This window comes from Loxodonta africana, chromosome 23 (genome assembly GCF_030014295.1).
Source record: "Loxodonta africana isolate mLoxAfr1 chromosome 23, mLoxAfr1.hap2, whole genome shotgun sequence".
NCBI classification, from domain to species: domain Eukaryota; kingdom Metazoa; phylum Chordata; class Mammalia; order Proboscidea; family Elephantidae; genus Loxodonta; species Loxodonta africana.
In genome coordinates, this window is record NC_087364.1 from 33,030,862 (window position 1) to 33,044,105 (window position 13,244).

At 39.6% G+C, this 13,244-nt stretch overlaps 1 protein-coding gene across 1 annotated transcript in view; it reads left to right on the forward strand.

Moving 5' to 3' along the window:
* RNF17 (ring finger protein 17) overlaps positions 1-13,244 on the forward strand; it is a 224,019-nt gene that overhangs the window by 66,214 nt on the left and 144,561 nt on the right. The window contains exons 14-15 of the mRNA XM_064275375.1: positions 1,455-1,645; positions 2,779-2,920. Of these exons, the coding sequence (XP_064131445.1) occupies positions 1,455-1,645; positions 2,779-2,920 (333 nt within the window). The remainder of the gene's footprint in view (positions 1-1,454; positions 1,646-2,778; positions 2,921-13,244) is intronic.

Here is a 13,244-nt window from a genome sequence, read left to right on the forward strand (position 1 = left end):
TGAGGACTAAGGTGCACTTCACCCAAGCCATGGTATTTCCAGTTGCCTCATATGAATGCAAAAGCTGGAGAATGAATAAGGAAGACCAAAGAAGAATTGATGCCTTTGAATTATGGTGTTGGCGAAGAATATTGAATATACCATGGATTGCCAGAAGAGCAAACAGACCTGTCTTGGAAGAAGTACAACCAGAATGCTCCTTGGAAGCAAGGATGGTGAGACTTTGTCTCACTTACTTTGTACATATTATCAGGAGGCATCAGTCCGTGGAGAAGGACATCATGCTTGGTAAAGTCAAAGGTGAGTGAAAAAGTGGAAGACCTTCAGCAAGATGGATTGACACGCTGGCTGCAGCAGTGGGCTCAAGCATAACGATTGTGAGAATGGTGCAGGATGGGGCCATGTTTCCTTCTTTGTACATAGGGTCTCTATGAGTCAGAACTGACTTGATGGCACCTAACAGCAACATAGAAGCAGGAAGTCTGTGTCTCATCATTGGATTCCGAACACTTAAATCATCTGTCTCATAGTAGACATTCAACAAATATTTGAAAGAATGAATAAAAAGTTAGAAGGAAACTCATAAAAATATTAGCAGTGGTACATTTCTCAAGGTGCCGAGATTATGTTTCTTTTTTTTAATTTCTCTTTTATACTTTTTTTTGAAAGGCGCCCTGTTGACGCAGCGGTTAAGCTCTCGGCTGCTGACCAAAAGGTCAGCAGTTGGAAGCAACCAGCGTCTCCAGGGGAGAAAAGACTTGGCAGTTACAGCCTAGGAAGTCCTCTGGGGCAGTTCTACTCTGTTCCATAGGGTCGCTATGAGTCGAAATCGACTCGACAGCATACAACAACACATAAAAAAGTAAGTTTTACTTTTATAGTCATAAAAGCGTTAGGTATTTTTTATATTTAAGGAATGTGTAGTTAACCTTAAAGCTTACTTTGGGTATGGATACTTAAAAAGTTCAACTTTTCAAAGAATCAGTGTTTAAATTTTTTTTTATGTGGGTGAATATTTTCCTTATTGCTAAAGTGACATATCCTGCGTATACTCCCTGATGAGTGTAAATACTTTATTACAGGGCTTTCATTATACTTTAAAAATTACCTTTGAATTGTCATCCTTAAGTGGAAAATGTGTATACTTGTTTCTTTTATGTAAAAAATTTTTTAAAATCATTCTAATAATATTCCAAAACAAAACTAAATTCTACAGTGTAACTGCTTATGGGCACTTTGAGAATATGTTCATAAAACCAAAGTGTGATCCACACGTTGTGTGTACTTGAAGACTCTCCTTGGATTTGTGACCCCAGATGTTTTCTTAATGTCTGTGGTTTGTTCTGTGCCTTTACTTGGAGTTTCAGACTGGGGTTCCCATAAAGCTAAATCCAGAGTATTGTGACATTAGAGCTTATAATTACTAAATTCTTTGGATTTTATTTTTTCAATAGAATGAAGGCTGGGGAGAAGAAGCTAAAGTGGAATTTTTGAAAATGGTAAATAACAAGGCTGTTTTAATGAAAGTTTTTAGAGAGGAAGATGGTGTGCTCATTGTAGATCTGCAGAAACCACCAACGAATAAAATAAGCAGTGACATGCCAGTGTCTCTTAGAGATGCATTAGTTTTTATGGAACTAGCAAGGTGGGTAACTTATTAAAACTTATTCTTTGAGATTATCACCATAAATTGGAATAGCAGATTTTGCCTTTAAAATTATTGCCCTAAGAGGTTTCAAATATTGCTGTCAAGGTGTATGCTAAGTACAGTTTTTGCCTATGAAAACTGCATACAAATAATCTGGTTCAAGGAAATAGAGAAATTAAGGTAGTTTAAAATAGAAAATACATATAAATATTTTTGGGCTCGTGGTAAACACTTTCTGATTTAAATTTCTAGCCTTGAGAATGAGTTCATGATCACCATTCTATATTTAAAGTATTAATCTAGAATAAAAACTCAATGCCATCAAGTCTATTCTGACTCATAGCGACCCTATAGGACAGACTAGAACTAGATACTTAAAAATTCTTCCCTCCCCCCATGCCCCCGCCCCATCTCTGATGAACAAAGTATGGTGACTAAGTAACCCAACTAATTGGTTTGCTTGAGATAATGGAGGATCCTAATACACTGTCTTGGAAATCACCCAAATAGGTTCTATTCTAGAGAAATAAACAGTCTTGGAGCTGGAAGAGACCCCACATACCCATCAACTGGCCTAATTGAATACTGCGATACTGCGATAGACCATGGTGGCATAGTGATTAAGCGCTTGGCTGCTAACTGAAAGGTTGGTGGTTCAAACCCACTAGCTGCTCCACAGGAGAAAGATGTAGCAGTCTGCTTCCGTAAAGATTATAGCCTTGGAAACCCTGTGGGGCAGTTTTGTTCTGTCCTATAGGGTCTCTGTGACTTGAAATCGACTGGAAGGCAGTGGTTGTTTTTTGTTTTTTTTTCAGACCGTGGCTTCCAAATTCAACTGAAAGTTAGAAACAGCTGTGAATCTGAGCATGCAATATAGGCCCGGCTTTAAAATGTCCTAACACAAACTTGAAGATTAATCGTTCAGTTTTGAGACCTAACAGCTACTTAATCTGCTTTGATAACTGAATATAATACCAAGAAACATATAAGTTAGGAGAGAGAAATTGGAAAGGGAGTATTTTTAGTAGATAAATTAGTATATGAGCAAGTCCTTCTTCAGATCAGCTCAGAGAGAAGAGACACTTTAAGAAAATGGCTGTTGCTAATGCTTTAATTATGCTTTTAATTAGATTTAGGTCACAATCACCAAGAAGCCGTGCTGAAAAAAATATGACTTTATACTATAATCCACCGATTTTGCCTAAAGAAATGACAGATGTATCAGTTATGGTTTGTCATATAAATAGTCCTACTGATTTCTATCTTCAGTTGGTAAGTACATAGTATTACTCTGAGATGAAATAATTTTTTAGATTTTAAGTAGAAATGTATAGTGGAAGTAAGTTCCTGGTATGAATTTTAGTTAGAGCAAACAAACCACAATCAGTGTTCTGTACAAATTAAATTCTTTTTTAAATTTTATTGTGGTGAAATTTATATAACAAAGCATCTGCCATTTCAACAATTTTTAAGTGAGCAATTCAGTAACATTGATTATGTTTACCATATTTTGCAACCATCACCACTGTCCATTTCACCAAAAGTTTCTCTTCACCCCAAACAGCAATTCAGTGCCCCTTAAGCAATAACTCCCCTCCCTTAACCCCCTGGTAACTACAAATAAACTTTGATCTCTATGCATTTGTCTGCTCTAGAAATTTCATGTAAGTGGGATCATATAATATTTACCCTTTTGCATCTGATTTATTTTACTCAGCATAATGTTACCAAGGTTCATCCATGCTGTAGCATTTATCAGAACTACGTTTCTCTTTCTGGTTGAATAATATTCCATTGTTTCAATATAACACGTTTTGTTTATCCATTCTTCTATTGATGACACTTGGGTTGTTTCTACCTTTTGGCTATTGGAAATAATGCTGCAATGAACAGTATACGTAGTATCTGTTTGAGGCCCTGCTTTCAACTCTTTTGTGTGTATGTCCAGGAGTGGAATTGCTGGGTCATATGTTTACCTTTTTAAGGAACAGCCAAACTATTTGGAATAGCAGCAGCACCATTTTACATTCCCAAAAGTAATGGATGAAGGTTCCAATTTCTCCACATCCTTGCTTGTTGTTGTTAGGTGCCTTCGAGTTGGTTCCAACTCATAGCAACCCTGTGTACAACAGAACGAAACACTGCCCAGTCCTGCGCCATCCTCACAGTCGTTGCTGTGCTTGAGCCCATTGTTGCAGCCACTTTGTCAGTCCATCTCACTGGGGGTCTTTCTCTTTTTTGCTCACCCCTGACTTAATCTTCTCCAGGGACATAACACATCCAAAATATGTGAGACAAGTCTCGCCATCCTTGCTACCAAGGAACCTTCTGGCTGTACTTCTTCCAGGACAGATTTGTTTGTTCTTCTGGCAGTCCATGGTATATTCAACATTCTTTATGAACACCACAATTCAAAGGCATCAGTTCTTCTTCGGTCTTCCTTATTCATTGCCCACCTTTCACATGCGTGTGAGGCAATTAAAAACACTATGGCTTGGGTCAGGTGCACCTTAGTTCTCAAAGTGACATCTTTGATTTCTAACACTTTAAAGAGGTCTTTTGGAGCAGATTTGCCCAATGCAATGCGTCATTTGATTTCTTGACTAGCTGCTTCCTTGGGCCTGTATTGTGAATCTAAGTAAAATGAAATTCTTGATGACTTTGGTATTTTCTCTGTTTATCATGATATTTGCTAACTTGTTATTTTCTGTTTTTCTGATAATAGCCATTTTGTGTTGGGAAGTGGTATCTGAACAATGGTTTTGATTTACATTAATGACTAATGAAGTTGAGTTATCTTTTCATGTGCTTACTGGCCATTTGTATATCTTCTCTGGAAAAATGTCTGTGCAAATCTTCTGCCCATTTTTTAATTGGGTTTGTCTTTTCATTGTTGAGTTGTATGAGTTCCTTTTATATCCTGGGTATTAAACCCTTTTCAGATAAATGATTCCCAAATATTTTCTCCCATTCTAAACATTGTCTCTTCACTTTCTGATAAAGTCCTCTGATAAACCTAAGTTTTTAATTTTAATGAAGGCCATGTTTCAGTTACCTAGTGCTGCTATAACAGAAATACAAGTGGTTGGATTTAAAGAAGAGAAATATATTTTCTCACAGTGCAGGAGGCTAGATGTCCAAACCCAGGGCACTGGCAATAGGGGAAGGCTCTCCTTCTCTGTCCGTTCTGGAAGAAGATACTTGTTTCTTTCTGCCTTTGTAGGCCTGATGTTCCTCAGTTACTTAGCAATATTCATGTGGCATCTACCCCTGTTTGAGCTTCTTTCTGTGTCTAATCTGCTCCTTTTATACCTCAGAAGTGATTAGGTTTAGGATTTACACTACACTGATATGGCCTCATTAGCACAACAAAGGAAACCCTATTTCCAAATAGGATTACATCCACATGTTATAGGGGTTAGGATTCCAACACATATTTTGGAAGGACACAGTTCAATCCATAATAGTTCCATTTATTTTGCTTTTTGTCGCTCATGCTTTTGATGCTGTATGTAAGAATCAATAGTCAAAAACAAGGTTTCGAAAGTTTACGCCTGTTTTCTTCTAAACCTTTTTTTTTTTCATTGTGTTTTTGGTGAAGGTTTACACAACAAATTGTTGTTATTAGGTGCCATTGAGTTAATTCTGACTCATAGTGACCATATTTACAGCAGAATGAAACACTGCTCAATCATGCACCATCCTCACAATCATTGCTATATTTGACCCTGTTGTTGCAGCCAGTGTGTCAGTCCATCTTGTGGAGGGTCTTCCTCTGTTTTGCTCACCCTCAACTTTCCCAAGCATGATGTCCTTCTCCAGGGATTGACCCCTTCTGATAACATGTCCAAAGTATGTGAAACGAAGTCTCACCATCCTTGCTTCCAAGGAGCATCTGGCTGTACTTCTTCCAAGACAGATTTATTTGTTCTTCTGGCAATCCATGGTATATTCAATATTCATCACCAACACCATGATTCAAAAACATCAATTCTTCTTTGATCTTCCTTGTTCATTGTCCAGCTTTCACATGAACATGAGATGATTGAAAACACCATGGCTTGGGTCAGGCGCACCTTAGTCCTTAAAGTTTCATCTGTGCTTTTTAACACTTTAAAGAGATCTGTTACAGCAGATTGTCCCAATGTAATGTGTCCTTTGATTTCTTGACTATTGTGTTGATTGTGGATCCAAGTAAAATGAAATACTTCACATCTTTAACGTTTTCTCTGTTTTTCATGATATTGCATATTGGTCCAGTTGTGAGGTTTTTTTGTTTTCTTTATGTTGAGGCATAATCCATACTAAAGGCTGTGGTCTTTGATCTTCATCAATAGGTACTTCAAGTCCCCTTCACTTTCTGCAAGCAAGGTTGTGTCGTCTGCATATCCCAGGTCGTTAATGAGTATTCCTCCAATCCTGATGCCCCATTCTTCTTCATATAGTCCAGCTTCTTGGCTTATTTGCTCAGCATACAGATTGAATAAGTATGGCGAAAGGATACCACCTTGATGTATACCTTTCCAGTCTTTAAACCATGCAGTATCCCCTTGTTCTGTTCTAACAACTGCCTCTTGGTCTACATACAGGTTCCTCAGGAACACAATTAAACTTTCTGGAATTCCCATTCCTCGCAGTGTTATCCATAATTTCTTGCCTTTGCGTAGTCAGTAAAACACAGATAAATATCTCTCTGGTATTCCCTACATTCAGCCATTCTCTACTTTCGTTCCATGTCCTCTTCTGAATCAGGCTTGATTTTTCTGGCAGTTCACTTTTTCGTTAAACAGGTAATACACATATTGTTTTGTAGCAGCAGTTGATAACTCTGCAGTGTGCCAACACTCTCCCCTTCTCGACTGGTTTCCATTTGTCCAGCTTTCCTCTCCCGTTCTACCTTCTTGTCTTTGCCGCTGGGCTGGTGTGCCCATTTAGTCTCGTGTACATGGTTGAGCTACATGTATTATTGTTTGTTTTATGGGCCTACCTAATCTTTGGCTGAAGAGTGAACCTCAGGAGTGACTTTAGTACTAAGTTAAAAGGATGTCTGGGGCTGTACTCTCAGGGTTTCTCTAGTCTCTGTCAGACCAATAAGTCTGGTCATTTCTGGTGGGTTTGAATTATGTTCTACATTTTTCACCAGCTCTGTTCGGGACTCTCTATTATGATCCCTGTCAGAGCAGTTGGTGGTGGTAGTCAGACACCATCTAGTTGTGCTGGACTGTCTGGAGGAAGGTGTGGTAGTTGTGTTCCTTTAGTCCTTATGGACTAACCTTCCCTTGAGTCTTTGGTTTTCTTCATTTCCCCTTGCTCCAGATGTAGTGGGACCAGCAGATGTATCTTAGATGGCTGCTTATAAGCTTTCAGGACCCCAGACACTACTCACCAAAGTAGAATGTAGAACATTTTCCTTTTAAACTGTGTTATGCCGGTTGAGCTAGATGTCCCTCATGACCTTGGTCCCCAGCCCTCAGCTCCATAACTGGATCCCTATGGGAGTTTGAAGTTATTGGTCTTGCAGAATTCTATCATTTGATCTCCGGGATTGTTTCTGTCACCAAGCCCATATTTTCCAACTACTGATCCTCCTTCTTTGTTTCCAACTTTAGAATTCCAATGACCAGTAATTATCAACACATCCTGATTGCGTGTTCAGTGAATTTCAGACTGCAGAAGCTGATAAAAATCTTCAGTTTCTTCGTATGTGCCCTCAGTGGTTGGTGCGTAAATTTGAATAATAGTCGTAGTAACTGGTCTTCCTTATAGGTATATTGATATTATCCTATCACTGACAGTGTTGTACTTCAAGATACATCTTGAAATGTTCTTTTTGATGATGAATGCAACACCATTCCTCTTCAAGTTGTCGTTCCCGGTATACCTTTTTGCACCAGCATAAACAGCGCCTATGCACATAGACCTTGCCAGATGGAATACACAGAAATCAAATTGACTACATCTGTGGAAAGAGATGATGGAAAAGCTCAATATCATCAGTCAGAACAAGGCCGGGGCCGACTGTGGAACAGACCATCAATTGCTCATATGCAAGTTTAAGTTGAAACTGAAGAAAATCAGAGCAACTCCATGAGAGCCAAAATACAACCTTGAGTATATCCCATCTGAGTTTAGAGACCATCTCAAAAATAGATTTGACATGCTGAACAGTAATGACCAAAGACCAGACAAGATGTGGAATGACATCAAGGACATCATCCATGAAGAAAGCAAGAGGTCATTAAAAAGACAGGAAAGAAAGAAAAGACCAGGATGGATGTCAGAGGAGACTCTGAAACTTGCTCTTGAATGTCAAGCAGCTAAAGCAAAAGGAAAAAATAATAAAAGAACTGAACAGAGGATTTCAAAGGGCGGCTCTAGAAGACATAGTAAAGTATTATAATGACATGTACAAAAGAGCTGGAGATAGAAAACCAAAAGGGAAGAACACGCTTGGTGTTTCTCAAGCTGAAAGAACTGAAGAAAAAATTAAAGCCTTAAGTTGCAATAGTGAAGGATTCTATGGGGAAAATATTAAATGACACAGGAAGCCATCAAAAGAAGATGGAAGGAATACATAGAATCATTTTACCAAAAAGAATTAGTCAAGGTGCAACCATTTCAAGAGGTAGCATGTGATCAGGAACCAATGGTACCGAAGGAAGAAGTCCAAGCTGCACTGAAGGCATTGGTGAAAACCAAGGCTCCAGAAATTGATGGAATATCAATTGAGATATTTCAACAAATGGCTGTGGTGCTGAAAGTGCCCACTCATCTGTGCCAAGAAATTGGGAAGATAGCTACCTGGCCAACTGACTGGAAGAGATCCATATTTATGCCTATTCCCAAGAAAGGTGATCCATCTGAATGTGGAAATTATTGAACAGTGTCATTAATATCACATGTAAACAAAATTTTACTGAAGATCTTTCAAAATTGGCTGCAGCAGTATGTCGACAGGGAACTGCCAGAAATTCAGGCTGGATTCAGAAGAGAACGTAGAACCAGGGATATCATTGCTGATGTCAGGTGGATCCTGGATGAAAGAGAATACCAGAAGGATGTTTACCTGTGTTTTATATACTACACAAAAGCATTCGACTGTGTGGATCTTAACAAATTATGGATAACATTGTGAAGAATGGGAATTCCAGAACACTTAATTGTGCTCATGAGGAACCTGTACATAGATCAAAAGGCAGTTTGGACAGAACAAGGGGATACTGATTGGTTTAAAGTCAGGAAAGGTATGCGTCAGGGTTGCATCCTTTCACCATACCTATTCAATCTGTATGCTGAGCAAATAATCTGGGAAGCTGGACTATATAAAGAAGAATGGGGCATCTGGATTAGAGGAACACTCATTAACAACCTGTGTTATGCAGATGACATAGCCTTGCTTGCTGAAAGTGAAGAATACTTCAAGCACTCACTGATGAAGATCAAAGACCACAGCCTTCAGTATGGATTACACCTCAACATAAAGAAAACAAAAATCCTCACAACTGGACCAATAAGCCATATCAGGATAAATGGAAAAAAGATTGAAGTTGTCAAGGATTTTATTTTACTTGGATCCACAATCAACACCCATGGAAGCAGCAATGAAGAAATTAAAAGACGCATTGCATTGGGTAAATCTGCTGCAAAGGACCTCTTTAAAGTGTCAAAAAGCAAAGACGTCACCTTGAAGACTAAGGTGCGCCTGACGCAAGCCATGGGATTTCAGTTGCATAATATGCATGTGAAAGCTGGACAATGAATGAGGAAGACCGAAGAATTGACTCCTTTGAATTGTGGTGTTGGTGAAGAAAATTGAATATGCTGTAGACTGCCAAAAGAATGATCATATCTGTCTTGAAAGAAGTACATCCAGGATGCCAGAGTGGTGAGACTGCATCTTATGTACTTCGGTCATGTTGTCAGGAGGAGGACAGCATTCTTGGTAATGTACATGGTCAACAGAAAAGAGGAAGACCCTCAAAGAAATGGATTGACACAGTGGCTGCAAAAATGGGCTCCGGCGTAACAATGATTGTAAGAATGGCACAGGACCGGGCAGTGTTTTGTTCTGTGGTATGTAGGATCGCTATGAGCCTGCACCAACTGGGAGGCACCTAACAAGGACAACAACATGGGAGTTTAGATGTGTCTTTGAAGCTTCTATGACTTCACCTGGGTCAACTTGTGCTGGCTTCCCCAGTATTGACTACTGTCGTACCCTTCTCCAGAATTACCACTTATCTATTGTCTTTTTTTTTTTTATTGTCTAGTTAGTTTTATTCCCTCCCTATAAATCCCTACCATCATAACCATCAAATATTGTGTCTTTCTGTGTGTAAACCTTTCTGTGGGTTTTTATAATTGTGGTCTCATATAGTATTTATCCTTCTTTTATTGACTTATTTCACTCAGCATAATGCCCTCCATATTCATCCAGGCTGTGAGATGTTTCTCGAATTCATCATTGTTCTTTATTTTTGCATAGTATTCCATTGTGTGTATATACCACAGTTTGTTTATCCATTCTTCTGCTGATGGGCACTTAGGCTGTTTCCATTTTCTTGCTATTGTGAATAATACTGCAGTGAACATGGGTGTGCATATGTCTATTGATGTGCTGGCTCTTATTTCTGTAGGATATAATCCTAGGAGTAGGATTGCTGGATTGTATGGTTTTTCTATTTCTAGCTTTTTAAGAAGTGCCATATCGTTTTCCAAAACGGCTGTACCGTTTTGATTCCTACCAGCAGTGCATAAGAGTTCCAACCTTGCCAGTCTCTCCAACATGTTTTTATTTATTTATTTGTTTGTTTTAATATTTATTGTGGTTTAAGTGAAAGTTTACAAGTCAAGTCACTCTCTCACACAGAAACTTATATACACCTTGCTACATACTCCCAACTCTCACTGTAATGTGACAGCACACTCTTCCTCTCCACCTTGTATTTCCCATGTACGTTCAACCAACCCCTGTGCCCCTCTGTCTTCTAATCTCACCTCCGGACAGGTGCTGCCCATTTAGTCTCATGTATCTGCTTGAGCTAAGAAGCACACGTCTCACCTGTATTTTTTATAGTCAAGTCTTTGTCTGAAGAGTTGGCTTCAGGAATGGTTTTAGTTTTGGGTTAACAGAGAGTCCAGGGGCATGTCTCCTGGGGTCCCTCCAGTCTCAGTCAGACCATTAAGTCTGGTCATTTTTCTAGAATTTGAGTTGTGCACTCTACTTTTCTCCTGCTCCATCGCGGACTCTTTCTTGTGTTCCCTCTCAGGGTGGTCATTGGTGGTAACCAGGCACTATCTAGTTCTTCTGGTCTCAGGCTGATGGAGTCTCTGGTTTATGTGGCCCTTTCTGTCTCTTGGAAACTCTGGTGGAGTAGTGGTTAAGTGCTACGGCTACTAACGAAGAGGTCAGCAGTTCGAATCTGCCAGGCACTCCTTGGAAGCTGTCGGGCAGTTCTACTCTTGTCTTATAGGGTTGCTATGAGTCAGAATTGACTCAACAGCAGTGGGTTTGGTTTTTTTGGTTTTCTGTCTCTTGGGTTCATATTCTCGTTCTGTTTTTGGTGTTCTTCATTCTCCTTTGCTCCAGGTGGATTGGGACCAATTGATGCATGCTAGCTTTTAAGATCCCAGATGCCACTCACCAAAGTGGGATGCAGAACATTTTGTTAACAAACGTCATTATGCCAGTTGACCTACATGTCCCCTGAAACCATGGTCCCAGAACACCTAATCCTGCTACTCTGTCCCTCAAAGTGTTTGGTTGTATTCAGGAAACTTCTTAGCTTTTTGTTTAGTCCAGTTGTGCTGACTTCCCCTGTATTGTGTTGTCCTTCTCTTTACCTATAATAATTCTTGTCTACTATCTAGTTACAGAAAACCTGTCTCCCTCCCTCCCCACCCTCGTAACCATCAAAGAATGTTTTCTTCTGTTTAAACCTTTTCTTAAGTTCTTATAATAGTGGTCTAGTACAATATTTGTCCTTTTGCAACCAACTAATTTGAATTGGCATAATGCCTTCCAGATTTATCCATGTTAGGAGATGTTTCACAGATTCAACGTTGTTCTTTATCGTTCTGCAGTATTCCGTTTTGTGAATATACCATAATTTGCTTATACATCCATTGGTTGAGGGACACTTAGGTTGTTTCCATATTTTTGCTATTGTAAACATGGTGTGTGCCTATATCTGTTCTTGTGAGGGCTCTTATTTCTCTAGGATCTATTCCAAGGAGTGTTATTGTTAGATCATATGGTAGTTCTATTTCTAGCTTTTAAAGGAACTGCCAAATCGATTTCCAAAGTGGTTGTACCATTTTACATTCCCATCAGCAGTGTATATTTTCTGTTATTTTGATTTGTGCCAGTAATGGCAGGGTGAAATGGTATCTCATTGTAGTTTTGATTTGCAGTTCTCTAATGGCTTTTTTTTTTTAATGGCTAGTGAGTATAAGCTTTTCCTCATGTGTCTGTTAGCCGCCTGAATGTCTTCTTTGTTGAAATGTCTGTTCATATCTTTTGCCCATTCTTTAATCAGATTATTCGTCTTTTTGTTCTAGAGGTGTTGGATTTTTAAAAAATTTTTATTTTGCTTAAGTGAAAGTTTACAAATAAGCCACTCTCTCACACAAAAACTTACATACACCTTGCTACATACTCCCAGTTGCTCTCCCCCTAATGAGACAGCCCCCACCCTCCCTCCACTCTCTCTTTTCGTGTCCATTTCACCAGCATCTAGCCCTCTCTACCTTCTCATCTCCCCTCCGGGCAGGAGATGCCAAAATAGTCTCAAGTGTCCACCTAATCCAAGAAGCTCACTCCTAACCAGCATCCCTCTGCATCCCATTGTCCAGTCCAATCCCTGTCTGAAGACTTGGCTATGGGAATGATTCCTGTCCTGGGCCAACAGAAAGTCTGGGGGCCATGACCACCAGGGTTCTTCTAGTCTCACTCAGACCATTAATTCTGGTCTTTTCATGAGAATTTAGGGTCTGCATCCCACTGCTTTCTTGCTCCCTCAGGGGTTCTCTGTTGTGTTCCCTGTCAGGGCAGTCACCGGTTGTAGCTGGGTACCATCTAGTTCTTCTGGTCTCAGGCTAATGGAGTCTGGTTTATGTGGCCCTTTCTGTCTCTTGGGCTCATAATTACCTTGTGTCCTTGATGTTCTTTATTCTCCCTTTGGTCCTTGATGTTCTTTATTCTCCTTTGGTCCAGGTGGGTTGAGACCAGTCGATGCATCTTAGATGGTTGGTTGCTAGCGTTTAAGACCCCAGACACCACTCTTCAAAGTGGGATGCAGAATGTTTTCTTAATAGATTTTATTATTCCAGTGGACTTAGATGTCCCCTGAAACCATGGCCCCCTAACGTCCACCCCTAATACAGTGGCCTTCGAAGCCTTCCATGTATTCAGGAAACTTACTTGCTTTTGGGTTAGTGCAGTTGTGCTGACCTCGCCTGTATTGTGTGTTGTCTTTCCCACCACCTAAAATAGTTCTTATCTACTATCTAATTACTAAATACATCTCTACCACGCTCCCTCTCTCCTCCCCCCTCTGGTAACCCATAAGAATATTTTCTTTGTTTAAACTGTTTC